Source organism: Argiope bruennichi, chromosome 6, assembly GCF_947563725.1.
Source record: "Argiope bruennichi chromosome 6, qqArgBrue1.1, whole genome shotgun sequence".
In the NCBI taxonomy this organism is placed as follows: Eukaryota; Metazoa; Arthropoda; class Arachnida; order Araneae; family Araneidae; genus Argiope; species Argiope bruennichi.
The window spans coordinates 13063341-13079107 of NC_079156.1; the positions used below are offsets into that span (position 1 = coordinate 13063341).

At 31.2% G+C, this 15767-nt stretch overlaps 1 protein-coding gene across 1 annotated transcript in view; it reads right to left on the reverse strand.

Annotated features, from left to right (window-relative positions):
- The window catches only part of LOC129971278 (Ig-like and fibronectin type-III domain-containing protein 1), a 111196-nt gene that overhangs the window by 42712 nt on the left and 52717 nt on the right, over nt 1–15767 (reverse strand). The window contains exons 3-6 of the mRNA XM_056084899.1: nt 15530–15630; nt 7655–7760; nt 5540–5650; nt 3868–3924 (exon numbers count right to left, since the gene is read on the reverse strand). Coding sequence (XP_055940874.1) covers nt 3868–3924; nt 5540–5650; nt 7655–7760; nt 15530–15630 — 375 coding nt within the window. The remainder of the gene's footprint in view (nt 1–3867; nt 3925–5539; nt 5651–7654; nt 7761–15529; nt 15631–15767) is intronic.

The window sequence follows — 15767 nt, forward strand, 5'->3', positions numbered from 1 at the left end:
TCTTTGATAACTAGAGTTTAATTTGTTTATAAATCAGTTGATATGAATAAAAATGAGTTAAACTAAAGAGAATATAATTTTATTCAATTATTTTGAAAAAAAAATCAGTAATCGTAAAAATTTTTTTAAACAATTATAGTTGTAATTTAATTAATTTTGGGCATTTTATCTTTAATTTAGTGAATTTTGAACAATTATAACTACAATTTAATAATTTTGAAAAATTCAGCTTTAATTTAATGAATTTTAAACAATTATAGCTGCAATTTAATTGATTTTGAACATTTCAGCTTTAATGAATTTTAAAAAATTCAGATTTAATTAAAAAGTTTTTAAACATCTTTTGGTGACACCTTTTTTCATCGTTGCATTTGTGCCACACAGTTTATAAAAAATTATTAATCTTTTAGAGAAACTTCTCTCCTTTACAAAAAAAAAAAAAAATGTACAGTAAATATCTGTTAATCGAAAATTCGGCAGAGCTGCTTTTTCAAGGTCTGAAATATATTTTAAATTTCTTAATCGTTTAAGAGTGACAAGTCCTATTTTTGCGTTCCTCGAATGCTTGCATAATATCATGTGTTTTGAGCTGAACTTTATAGAATAATGAACATTTTGGAACATTTCTCATCAATTTATCATAGGCTATGACCAGAATTAAAAGTTTTATACCAGGAATCATAAATTAAAGTCCCCCCTCATTCTGTTTTGAAGTTAATGTTAATATAAACATAATCTTTTCATAGATGTATATAGTCCAAAATTAGGGAGAGATTTATGATACTTGTATTGATTATGATATGAACGAAAAGATAGATCGACAGCACTTAGACGGATTTAGTCCAAAATCTAATACATTTCTAGAATTCTAATAAAACTACACGCTAAAGTTCATCCATCTAGATTACTTTATTTTTGAATTAAAACTCTCATATGTTCATATGTTTGTTAACAGACAAATAGGAAACTCTTTTTCATGAATTCCGATAAAAAAGTTGCTGGAATTTGAGTTTAAATCTAATCATTTAAAAGTTTTAATCTAATCATTTAAAAAAAGTTTAAATAATCAGAGCGGTCAATGAATAGCTAATTCATCAAAATCCTGAAATCGCATTTTTTGACAATTATATTATTTTCTCTTTGTAATTCTCTTTGTATTACAGAAAGTAATAACTGTTTGTAACTTTTGTTGATATTCTTACATTTCATTAAAAGTCTTGAATTTAGTGAAAGCTGTAGAATTTTTACATTTTATCAGAACTTAATGTATTTTTTAATCTCGTAAAATGAAAATATTTAAGCGATGAGGCAGTTTCAGAAGCGCAAACAAATCGTTTTCAATGTGAAAATAAAAACATATTTATTTTCCTAAATTAAATAAAACAATTTTTTATGGGTATGTTTACTGAGAAATAAAGAAAAAAACATTTTAGGGAAGTTCTTTACCACTAGCTAAACCGGAAATATAGGAGTTGCCCAGATGAAAAGTGAACAAGTTGAATGAAAAGAATATATTTATTGAAAATCAAAAGAAATTGCCATGGGTGTAGTAATATAGGTCCCATTGTTTAAATAGCAGGTCTATGCCTTTGCTGTAGAAAGATGATGGTTGATTCATGGGGAAGTTCTGCACAGCTTCCTTCACTTCGTTCATTGACGATCATGAATTATTTCATAGAAAAAGTGGAGAAATACTTATGCGAAATAATGTAACAAATAAAATTTCTAAATGATTCAACATCAGTGGAGAGCCTTTATAGGATTTATTACCCCCTAAAATTAATAAAAGCATATGTCTGAATGACATATAAATAAGAATTTTAAGTTCAGATCATCAGTTTTAATCAGAATTTTAAGCGCATGCGTGCTTTCACTAGATGGTTTGTAGCTGGCTGAGTGTGAACCCACTTTTACCCTAAAAATACAGCACAGATAATATCTCATTAATAGTTGCCGAAAGAATACTTTTATCGTTTCCTTTCAGTCTCCGCCATGACGATTAAGTTATTCGGTAGTTTGATGCGGGTGCCACAAGTGCTCACTTGCGTACAACGTGACACAATCATTTCAATGACTATATTTGCGATTCCTGCATTTCTGGAAACTATGGAACAATTTTGTTGATTACAATTTCACAGCATTATTCTTATTTTTTAAACTATTAATTTCACTTAAGTGTGAATCAAGTTTGAATAAAACTGCATATTGAAATTCATTTGAAAAAATTTTGAGATTAAAAACTGAATTTCAAACAAAAGCTAGCAGATTTTCAAATTTCCACCGTTTTTTTTAAAGAATACTGGATCATTACTTCTTAATATATAAATTGAAGACTTTAATCGAATATCTGCTTCTGAAGGCAAAATTTTAAGCGCAATTATTTGATAGATGGGTTTAAAAATATTGGCATGCTTCACGCCAACAAGATATATATGCAAACACCCGGCAGGTGATTTAAAAATAACATTTTCAATTAACTAAAATTTTGGCATCTTGCATTATACACAGCACACACCAAGTCGATGCAAGTTCTTCATATTTAAAAACACAATCATAATAAATATATCAATTAAGCAACAACCAATTGCAATTGATTCGGAAAAACACCGTACTTTCTGTTACAAAATAATCCAATCAATAAGGTTACTGTTAGGGTTAAGGTTCAGGTTAATTCTCTGTGACCGATCTGTTTGATATATATATATATATATATATATATATATATATATATATATATATATATATATATATATATATATATATATATAAACCTACAAATTTTTAAGAAAAAGGAACAAGTTTCTCATATGTTGCTTATATTCACCTTGTACCAGTCAGCACTCTAAATACTAATTTGTTCACAGAAGGTAGTATAGAAATGGAGATTTGACCAAATGTTTATTTAATCAGTTAACTATTTTTGACGAGTATAATCGTCATAGAAAAAGTACGACGTCATGACGAATTTATTCGTCAGGAGTAATAAGTAGTGACAATTTGCAGTTTGAATTACAATTTTATTAAAAACACAGACATATTCGTAAATTTCAAGATGTTTAAAATATTTTGAGATCAAGTCGAAATCAAAGGAACAAATAAAAGGTTATTAATAATTATCATTAAAATAACACGCATATAATGTGAATTGTTTTTCTTAAATGCATCGTTGAAATTGTATTAGTCTTCTAATTTTTTTAATGTTTCTTTTTGTTCATTTGCAAAAAAAAATGTATGTTATCTTAAGTAAATAAATAAATGTGATTATTGAAATAAAAGAATAACAGTTACTTCATTACAACATAATTTCATATTACACATACTCTGTATTTGACGAGTATATTCGTCATCGCTAAATTTTTGCGACACAACTTAGATACACAATTTCCGAAGAGGTCCAAAACAGTTAACCGGTTCATTGTGGTGCTCATACTGTTTCCAGATTGTTCTTTTTGAAATAGACAGACTCATCTGTCATCTCCGACTAAGCCCATTTAAGTGAAGGTATTTTTGTGTTTGGTCCGTCATTGATTTTAGATATTTCAGGGTTACTTTATGTATTGAGGAACATCTACCCAAATGAAGTAGTATATTTGTGCTTTATTATTTTTCCAATTTATTATACGATAAAATTTTCAATGGGCAATACAATAAGGTTTCAAGTTCAGAAAGATTTTTTTTAAAAAAACCTGAAATGAACGCTATACAAGAATAAAAACTAAATAATATACTCTAAGAAATAAAAGAATTTCTAATAAGTTTTTCGCGGTCATTTCTCTGCTTGTTAAATGACAACAAAAATATGAAGCTTCGTTTCACAATACAATCCTTTTTATTTCCTAAAATCAGCCAAGTGCAACACACACTCACCTGTGTAGTTGTGGTCCACTGGAAAAGCTTTGCTGTTCGTAGGAATTCGTTCCACCACTAGAAGAAACGTTTCGGTATTCAATCAATGCACAGAATTTCATTGGAACTTTTTAAAGTGAAATGCACAAAAAACTTATCGGACAGACATAAACTGCACAAGAGTTATAGAACTCTGTTCTATTTTTAATTTGAGAGGCATTCAATAAATGAAATAAAACTATTTAACATTATGCTTACTCCCAGGTAGCACAGCCAGTTGCAAAATATTGTTCAATATTGTGCGATATTATATGATATTAAACGATATCCTACAATATTAAACAATATTGTGAATATCGATCAATGCCATACATTATTGTACAATATTTGTGTGCTATTAGGGTTAATCTGCTTAAATAAAAAAAGATTCAAATGAATTTTATTTTCATTTTTTTTCTAGAAATCGATACTATAGTTATAGTTGGCAAGTTCTCCTAGATGTTTTTCTGATTTCTTTCAAAAATGGGGATTGATGGAAGACAAACACCATCGTCCATAAACTTTCATATGAAATAATAATTGATGAAACTGATTGAGTGGTTCGGAATTTGGAGAATGGACTTTCCTTTTCTTAATTATTTTAATATGGTACCCGGAATCTGTCCAGGGTTTTGACATCATTAGGATTCCTTTTGAGATATCTCTTTAAAATGAAAGGCGATGGGAGAGCTAATATGATGATGATGTATTGAGGACTAATGTTGACGTGTCAATTGCTTTCAAATGAATTAAAAATTGACGAACACAACATAGTATAAGAAGCTTGAGAATGTTGACGTGATTTTAATACTTAAGAGAATGTGTAGTGAAATAGTAGTTTTGATATTTCTCTAGGAATTGGTGGGAAATGTGCTGTCGGCGACCACTGATGGCGTATCTGAGGGCCTAGAGCTTTTATTTGAAAAAAAAATTCGCAAATCGGTACAGAGATTGGACTTGGTGAACTTTATCGAAATTCCTTTTTCTCCAATAGAATGTACAATGAATCAGTGTTTTCTTCAGATATTTTCTCTGGAACCCCAATAAGGATTTATAGGAGATATAAGCTTCCATATTAAATAAAAATTGCGAAATCTATATAAAATTGGAGTTGAGGGGGAATGTATGCCAGTTTTCTCTTTCTTAATGATTTTAGATATAAAAATGCCGGCGTCCTGGCATAGGGGTAGCGCGTCTTCCCTGTGATCTGGGCGTCCTAGGTTCGAGTCCCGGTTTGGGCATGATTGTTCTTCCATTGATCTATCTGTGAGATGTGTGAATGGGCCCTCCTGTAAAAAGGGGTTCTGCAAGCGGATGAGTGATGCGTGAGTAGAAAAAGTTGTACTCTTGGCAACAAACAAGTGTGTTGTTAAAAACGTTTTTATTTTTATTATTTTCAATTTTTTTAGTCTTTAATATATTTAGTATTATATTTTTTTTCTGAAATTTATAACCAAATGATGCCACTCGTACTGGACTAAAAATGAAAGATTAGTTGAAAAATTAAATTATGAAAATACTGTATATTAAATGAAAGCACACATTTACAGAGCTCTAGTGTATTTAGAGACGGAGGAGAAACCAGTCACAAAATTCCATTCTCGCAAAAATAAAAGAGTGTTTACAAATATGTTCGAGGAGTTTGCGAATGTACCTGAGAGCAGTCTGTAAATCTGCATCCTCGGACTGGTGTTCACTTCGCAGATGTAGCGTCCGGAATCGTTCACCTGAGCTTTCTGGATTTGGAGCACCCATGTCTCGTGATCTGCGGGGGAGAAAGACACGTCAGCGCAAAGGCGTCAAAGAACGAAATTAAACAAAGAAAAAGAATGGCTTTCGTAGAAAAATAGAATGTCATTTCCAAAAATAGTTAACACTAGGTTTACGGAAGCAATTCATTTTGACACATTTCAAATATTATAAGGAAGATTACAAAAAAGTTCGGATTTTTATTTTATCTCTTGCGCTGACTTTTATCCGCTGAACGAGGTAAATATATATTGATGTCTATTTTCTTCCAACATATTGAAATATTGTAATTCTCTATGTGGTATACCTATCTTTACGAATGTGCGTTTTTGACGCGATCGTAAACTTAGTGTTAAAAGAAAATGACAAATATACCCCGGAAACAACAGCATATTAAAATGAGACAAAGTTTGGAGTTGACGTAGTAGGAGCCAAATGGCGCTCAAATATACCATCAAAGGCAGCATCTTTTCGATGGCCTCTCTACCTGTTTTTCAACATTTGAGATTTAGTGGCAATAAGTGCATAGATCTTATATAAGAATGTACAACATCAAAACTATCCTAAAGGATTTTCTATTTCAGTTGTCCAATAAACTTGCAGAAGGAAATCAGAGGAAAAAAAAACAATTATAATCTCCCGTCATTTAGTACTTTGAGAGATCGCAAGGATACCAAATTAGGCTTTTGTAAAAGGGACAGAAGCAATAACACTTGTAAAATATGTGAAAAGACTGTTTGCGGAAAGTGTACAAACACAGTTGAGTATTAGTGTAAAAGATGCACGAAATGAATGTAAAATACTGAAAAAAGGTATACTAAAATTTTTGAACAATAAAAGCTTTCTATAAATAGATATTTCATATTTTTATTTTTTACTTATAGAGCAAAATTATATTGCCTTCTAAGTTGTTGTTTTTTCTTTAAATATATGTAGTCGTTCACGCGCCCAGTTGACGTGTGTCGTAGAGATAGGTATATAAGAAATATCCGTAAACCTAGTGTTAAATGCATATTATACCTTACTTATTAAATTTAAATACTTATTATATATTTTAATACAAGTTCACTTATCCAGTTTAGATTCTGAATTAGAAGATTTTTGTTTTTTTAATGTTATCAAGAAGTTTCAGGTTGTGTCTTGTTCAGAATTAACGAATGATTAAGTTAAATAATGAAAAATCTTATTGACCTTTGCTGATGATCCTTTCATGTCTTGTGCTTTTAACATTTATGCCACGGCATGCAGACGAGGACTAAGATCGTTAATCTCAATGGAAATATTTATTTGTGGCCTATCCATTTACCAACGAGCGGAGACTCTCGATCCGATTCTCTTTCTGCTCGCGTTTGTTTTCGAAAGTCAATTTCGTTTTAACCCTTTGGGCCCCACCGGGACATATATATCCCACTGATATTTTTAAATCATCCAAAGGGATACGTAAGTAGGGAATTTATTGAAGTGCATATTCCCAATGGTTTTCTGTGATTACATTCATATGTTAGTGTAATTTTTAACTACATCTTAATAATAATGTAGTAATAGAGAAACTCTAACGGAAACTGTATGTGCCATGATTAAAGTTGCACTCTGCAAAAACTGTTATGCAATGTATGATAATACATGGAAATGTCATGAATAATGTTAGATATGCAATTGGTAAGAGTTTTTCTTGCAATAAAAGTGTTTTAAAATATTATAAAAACTAGAGACTCGACTTTTCATTGTATTTAATATGGTCATCTCAACCCCAATGGGACACATGTGTCCCATTGAAAAAGACCACTGGGAGAAATATGACCCACCTCAAAAATTGCATTTATAGTTAAATTTTTTTATTTATTTTAGCAGAATATAGCTATTTATACTTTATTTGACCCATTAGAGTCCTAATTATGTTAATTTTGGAAAAGAAAAAAACTGGTATTGAAAGGGTTCAATAATGAAATATTCTTGTAATTCTGAGGAAATTAAATTATGTGAGTCTTTAAAAGTAGACGGATGGACGGTCTTCGCTCACCTTTCTGATGCAGCAGGGAGAACCTTGAGTCAGGAATGATCCGAACCTCACCGGCGCTCAAAATTTCTGTCTTGTTGGATCCCGGAACAACTCTCCTCCATATTATCTAAAACAAATTAAGTTTTAAAATAATTATTTATGAAAGGAAAGGTTTTTTAATTGATATGTCCAATGATAAGTTTCAGCATTTTATTCATGTCATCTGCTCGATGAATACTTTTACACAGGATTATTTAATTTTTTGAACTTCTACTTTTTGCTATATATGCCGTGCTGAATTTCTTTTTTAAATATTCCTCCCTCAATAAATTTACTGTTCATTATGCGACAATTATTCAGTTACTTCTGTTTAGCACTATTCCGATAGTTGTGTTCTTCAATATCATATTACGATCATCAAACAATTCTATTATTTTTCGATATGTTCCATTACCATTTTTTTTGTACTTATTCTTTATATGCCTATTTTCCTTTTTGCTCATATTGGCCTTTCATTATTTCGCTAATAAATGAGTTCATCTAGATATTACTCTTACATTATTTGTCCTTATTATAGATCAATATTAATTTAAATGATCATGAATTTTACAAATGCTCATGTGCGTAATTGCCAAGTACAAGGTCATTTTTCAAAAAATTATATCTAATAAAATATCAAAATAAGCCTTTCGTTGATCAAGGTTTGTTCAAACATGAACAAACCATCATTGTTAAATACTGAGAAATTATTTCTCAGTCATTCTGGAATTGGCGATCACGTTCGACCACTGACTGCATTGCTTGCTTTCAGGCATTGGCAGCCCTGCTGTTTTTGCAATCTAAACCAGAAACGTTACCAGATCTGTCTACATTACCAGATTATGCTATTCAGAAAAGTGGATTTTTAATATAAACAGGTTGAAATGTTCGTTTTCAATATAGGTGAATTTGTACTAAAAAAATTTAATTTAATCTTCTTTAATTTTACAAATATAAATTTACCTAAACACCATATAAATGCGAATGAGCAGCAATTCAAAATATGTAGATAATATGCGGATTAAAGTTATTACTAATTTTTTTTTCTGTGCGACAACAAAATATGGCCCAGAAGTCTGAGATCTCAATGCCATCGGGGCCGCGGTGGCCTGGTGGTAAGGTCTCGGCTTCAGAACCGGAGGCTTTCAGATTCGAAACCCTATTCCACCGAAGAAACGTTCTGTAAGCTGATCTGGAGCACGTTAGATCCGTCGGGGTCAAATGTCCTTCCACTGATGTGGAGTGGTTGCTTGGGGAGAGGGGATGACAACTTAGATGTCATCTAATCGTGGTTCAAAATTACGAGGTTCTTCTCAAAATAGCCCTAGTGTTGCTTTAAAACTGGACGTAAATCTAAGTAAATTAAACTGGACCATCCAACTGATCACAAGATGGCTTAAGAAAATAAAGCGAGTAAGATTTGAGTGATATAGTTCTGTGGTTGTTTTGTTTGTAGTTTGGTTTAAGTATTGTTTTTTCTCTAATTCAAAAGCCTCCGGATTCTTGCGCATGCGTTAGCAGAAATTTATTTCGTCAAAAACAAAACACAATTAAAAGGTGAGAGGAAAGATGATAGGAGTTGTTTATATTTAGCAATACGCTAAATGCATGTTATATGTGGAATTAAGAGACGTAACCGCTCATCTCTGCATGCCATCCTTCAGTGAAGTACAATCGTCGAAAGAATTTGTCTCGAGATCTTGAAATGATTAGTAGTTTGGTGTTCCGAGCAAAATATAACTTCATTGCTATTGTTACTTTAAAAAAAAAAGACGATTATTTACAATTCTACATAAAATGCCATGCTTTCACATAGTGATTTTGAGAAAGCGGGGAAGTTCAACTGTTAATCTATTTTGTGCATTAATATGTCGGAAATATGTGGATTAAAGGTGTTACAAACTTTCATCCGAGCAATAATAAAATCGAGTCTTGGTATCAAAGTTTTTCCCTTTAAGAAACAAAAGTTCCTTCGCGTTAATCTGTGCTACCGAACTTCTCTGATTTAACTAAGAAATCATGACAACTGAAATTCAAAGTGAAAGATTGCGGACTGTTTAATTTATGATATCTGTATCCCTGTGTGATACAGATTATCCAAAGAAGAATTTAATAAATGCAACATCGTCCCAGAAAAATTACCTATAAAGAGTGACTCTATAGCGGCAGAAGGAATTGCAAGTGCATGGATTACTAATTTTCCCATAAGTGATTAATTCCGCTACAAAACTGTAAGTAATAAGTTTCTTTTCAAATCTATTCAATCTCAAACTGAGATTATAAATATATCGATTAAGCTAAATGATACAATCCTATCTCTCTTTTTTAAAGTGTGTTTCTTCTGAAGCAACCAAATTTCTAAACCAAATAAGTTTTTGACGAATTGAAGGACTGAAAAATTCGTAAAAGGTTGAGAGAATTTCAACCTTTCTCTCCAGAGTTCAGCTTCGTAACTAAACAACAACAAAAATATAAAATATTTCAGTAAACTTGATTATTGGTGCAAACCAATTGCATCCATGTATTCTTTCTGAAGCTGTTGAATCATGCGGTTCATTTTTTATTTTATTTATTAACGATTTTTAATAATTTTAAAGAACGCATACCAGATGGCTCGTATTCCGCTACGGAAACACTTTAACATTCAATTCGAAACTACACACCTGCTTCAAAAAACCAATGATGACCCATTTACTTACGGAAGAAAACCTTTTAATTTTCTTTTAGAACGGAATACCCGTCTCCACCTTGACATTCTACTAAACTGAGCAGCTCGAAATGCAACATGACCCCACATACATACTGATAAATCACTCGGAAATATCTTTCTATTAACGATATCTATTGAGTGATCAACCTTTCTGTTCTGATGATTTTTTTTAGTTGTTCTTCCGTTGTGAGCACGGTGGAATAGTATTGCCCGAATGAATAATTATGAAAAACTAGCAACAGTACTTAAAAGAAGCTTGCAAGAAGGCGCCAAAAGAGTTTTTTTTAAGCATCCATAGGAATAAGTGTTCGGTTTTCTTCATTCGAAGAACTTTCTAATGACGAATTATAATTGAAATTTATAGTTGTAGACTTTTAAAAAAATGTTGCTTCAAAGATGTTTGAGAAAAAAAAAAGTTGTTCTAAATATTTCTTAAAACCCGCGAGCCAGGCGAGAAAATTAGTATTGATCAATCATTAGCGTATCCTCACGTTTTAAATTGTTCGCTTGATTCTCGAGTAAATTATTTTTCACACAATTCGGAAACTTTCAAAGATTGGAATAAAAACCGTATACGAGTAAGTTTTGCAAGAAAAAATGTAAGAGCCACTTTTGCCAAAATCAAACTTGCAAAATCGACTTATAAAATGTTTTGTGGCTCAAAAATAAGATAATCATAACTTTATCAATAAGATAATCATAATTTTACGAACTAATCAAATCACCTGTCAAAGTGGTGGGGAAATATTTATGTAGATTCTACTTGTATTCAAGTGAAATTGGATGTTTTTTATTGAAAATCCCCTAAGCCAAAAAGCGATTAAAAACTAAAACCAAATAACATAAGATCCTGTTGATTTTGCAATGACTACTTTTTGTTCGGCATCCATTTATGATATCCGTTTAAAACATTAATTCATGCATTCTGATATTTCATTAGTGCCATCAAACTATTTGCTTCAGGGAATACAGATCTCAAAACACAATTATTTTTTCGAGAATCCATTCATAAAGGAATTGAATAATTTCTACCAGCATCTAATTTGACACTCACTATATTTAGAACGGAATTTGTGCATTCTTGTCTTTACTTCCGTCCCTTTAAAATTAATATTCCATTTCAAGCTGATATTTGTGTCACTTTCCTTTCCTTTGGTGCAATTATTGGCCCAGAGAGTATCAAAATACGCTCATTGCGCAGCTGCGAAAAGTGAAAACCAACCAATGGGAGTGGTTTTAACAAAAATATTCACAATCTATCAAATAAAGGTGCCATTAAAGAGAAAACTTTGCATGACGTCTGTGTAATAATTACGAAATATTAATCTTTGAAGTGAATTTAGCATTTTTTTTAGTCTGTCGTGTGATCCTTCGCTAGTTTTTTGGCAATTAGTCCCATGTATTCGTTTTATAGTGTTCAAAAACCTAATTTAAGTTTTAGATTCGTTTTTTCCAAATGAATAAAAGAAAAATTTGACGCAGAACTACACTTACAAGTCGCAAAATCATGTACCAAATATGATATATTTCAGTCATTGCACTTTTTAATTTATCGTATTTACATGCTTCTGGAAGTACAAATCGTCAGACAGTCACCCCCTTCTTGAATATGGCTCAAAATTCAATAGGTATCTACACTATAGATGTTAAATCTGAGTACCGAATTTTATACATCTAGATCTCTTCGTTTTGCAGCTACTGTGTTAACTGATAATCGAACAGCCGCACGGAAAGACTTCTTTTTATTGGGTTTTATTCAAAATTTGAAAGAATTCTACAAGTTTGGTGTAAAGACAGTATACATTTAGCTCAAAGCGTTTTTGAGTTATCTTTGTCACAGACAGATAGACAGACAAGCAGACATTTCCCAAAAATGTGTTTTTCGAACTCAGACAGATCTAAAATGTAGGAAATCATCAACATCTCGAGTTCGAATTTTGACTATTACAATACTTTCTCAATACATCGTATAAAAGAAAATAAAAAATCTTCCTACTGTGATCAACAGTGACTCGGCTGCTCTGATTGCAATTCCAGGCTTGGCACACGGCTTGGAATTGCAATCAGAGCAATACTGTTAGATGCGTTTTCTCTTTCCTCTCACTCACTTTTGTTCTCTTCAAATAACATCTTATCTTGTATTATTTTCATTCTCTTTAATTCGTTTTCATTTGTTAGAAATCTCTCAAGAAAAAAAAATTGTCGAACGTTTTCTAAAACATTTTTCAAACAATGAAATTAGGAAATTGAGCCATTTAGAGATAAAACTGCTTATGAAAAATTGTATTCTCTAGTTAAATATTTTTCTTAGCAAGCCTCGCATCTGAAATGGCAAGAAGCCGAACTATAAAGTACAGGTAACAGAAAATTCATCGGCTCCATTGTTGTGTTCTTTATTACAGTCTGATCATTTTAATCAGCTTTATACAGTCTGATCATTTAATCATCTTTTAATATGACGTAAAGTTTTCAGATGCTATTTTTGTAGTTATGTCTAGTTCAGAAAGAGGTTATTTTTCTTTAAGAATGCATTGCTGAGTAATTGTGCAAACAGCAAGCAACATAATCGAATTATTAGTCATTTCTGGTTTAATATGAGTCAAAATACGTGAAAAGTTTGACTTAATAAAAGAATTTCCAGAAGCTTTACGAGCTCGGGTATCGAGCATTAGTTTAATTTAAACTTTTGTCAGCATTAATGATGAGTAAGATGACGAGAAAAGGAGTATTATCACTAGAGTTATTAGGTGCTGAAAAGTGGTATTTAAAATCAATTGACGGTGTTTATTTATTTTTTTGACGTTTTTGAGGATCCTGATTATGAACTTGAGGTTTGCCACTAAAATTATTTTGAAATTTTTTATACCCATTAGATATAATTTTCCCCCCGTGAAACTTAGTTTTTTAAAGAAAACTATTAACTTTTAGTAAAATATCATTTTATACCAATCTACTCAAAGTCTTTTCAAAGCCTTTCTGTTTTGAAATTATCAGAATTTCACGAGAAGGTGACTGTGACGTAAGCATCACGTGTTGTGATGTAAGAGATATCGAACGAGTCCACTTTGATAAGTCTTTATAAATATATTTGCCCAATTATGAAGCAACAGAAGGGCTACGATCTTCATCCCGCACACGAGGTGTTTGCCATGTTTTAATGAAACGAATTAAAATATCTTGAAAAGAAAAATATAGGCGTATTTATTAATTTATTAACAGGATGTAATTTCTTTAATAGCACATTTTGTATTGTAAGTCACCACCCGCACAAAAAGTTCAGCTTTGACAAAATTTCACGAGAAAGCGGTATCCTGGTATATTAAACGAATCTTTTTTGATAGATATTTTTAGTTATACTTTTCCAATTATAGAGCAACAGAAGGCCTATTTTAACTTCATGACACCTACACAGTCGTATTTATTATAATCTTGTTTTCTTGATGGTTTTCTCCTTTAGTATAAGATGCTTTACAACATCACATGTTTCATGATACTCTGTTGCATTCGAAATAACGTCGAGATATAGAACAATACCTGATGCTCATCAAACCTTCTCCAATTCTCGACTGAGGTTGAAGATCACCGCCTTTTTGTTCCGAAAGTAGAACAGAATCAGTTAAGTTTGGAAGGCGTGCTACAGTTGTTGTCACGTGAGAATAGGATGCTATTTCGGGAATGAGGTTATGGATGTCTAAAAAAATTTACCAGATTTAAAAATCCATGGGCTATCGAAGGTTATCGACCTTGGGAATTGACTTTAAATCGGGAAAGTAGAAAATGTAAAATTAAAAAAAAATCTTTCCAAATTGAAAACATTTGAGTTTAGGTTTTGAATGACCATATTCTGCTTTTATTTTTAATCACATTATTAAAAATATTTCTAGAAGAACATTGTAGCAAGTATCTATCTATCATTTATCTTTTACCTACCAGAAATTATTTGAATTTGAAATAATTTTTCCATATTAGAATGTTAATTAATAATAATATTTGAAATGTTTGTATATATGAACTGAATAAATAAAAACACTCAGTTTGCAGAATAGAAAAAAAATTATGCATTCATTAATAAATATTGAGTGTATTTGTAGGTTATATAAAAATATTTAGCTTTCAATAAATATAACAGCTTTTAAAGTATAACAGCTTTTAAAGTAAGAAAAAAGGACTTATTATACAAATGCGACATTCTGCAAACAGACTGAGGTGGAAAAAACATAATTTTGTAAATTAATGCCCACTACCATTTGTCGCTTCGAATATATAATTGAGAAACAGTACTTTTATTTTAATTTTACTTAAAATGAAACGGGGCTTTTATTTTAATGCGTAATGTGGTGTAGCGCATTGTAATTCTGGTGGGAGGAGCGATCAGAGAAATAAAAAGATTGCACTGGGTAAACACTTAATAATAAAATTTTATTGCATTTTAAAAATTAAATTTTCATTTTCTTTGAATGGTTAATCGCCAATGTATATATTTTTGATTTATTTTTGTTTATGTTTTATCACTGCAATGAATCAAGAACATTTTATAAATTTATCTCTTATATTCATTCGGAATTTTGGAGTTTGTCGACTTTGATTCATTTTTAGTTTCAAACAATGCAGACTATTTGCATTTTTGTTGCTCTCTCTATCTCTTCAGCAAACAAACCTACGAAAAAAAAAAAGTCGGAATTAGCCCAATATGTATGCCAGCTCCGATGAATTGAGAACCCCTGTGGCTTTTAAGTTGTCAGCTCAGAATTAATTTTGAGTGCGCCATTATTGTTTCCGACATTTTTGTCACTTTCTAATTCTTTCAAGTAAAAACAATTTTTTTTTCTTTGGAAAACCGAACTTAGTAGGATCTTAAGGCGATGTTAATTAACCCTTTGCAGCCGAATATCTTTTCTCAGCCACCATATAGGACGGTGCATCATTTTGACATTTTATTTATTTATTTATTTTTATTTTAATTGTTAAAAATACCTACAGAATGTTAAAATGATATAGATTCGTTTTTCAGAGAAACTCAACTTAAAGCAGTTTGCATGTATTTATTTTTTAGTGTAATAAACAGGTCCATGTATTAAGTGAATGATTATGCATTGAATTATATTTCCAATTGTAAAGGGTTAGTAAAAAAGAGAAAGATTACCAACCGTGTAATTTTGCAAATTCTTCACTACGCAGTCTATCAGTACGGAGTCCCCGGCCACCGCCAGCAGAGGCTCGAGGGGGGTGGCTTCCAATGTGGGAGCACCTGCAAAGAAAAAGAGGAAATGAAAACTTCGATGTTCTTCTTAAGGCGATCATGATTTAATCTTTTATTAAATTCTAAATTTGGTGTCTTTCCCTCTTATTTATGACCTTTTGACTAAATATTTTTTCTTCAACCAA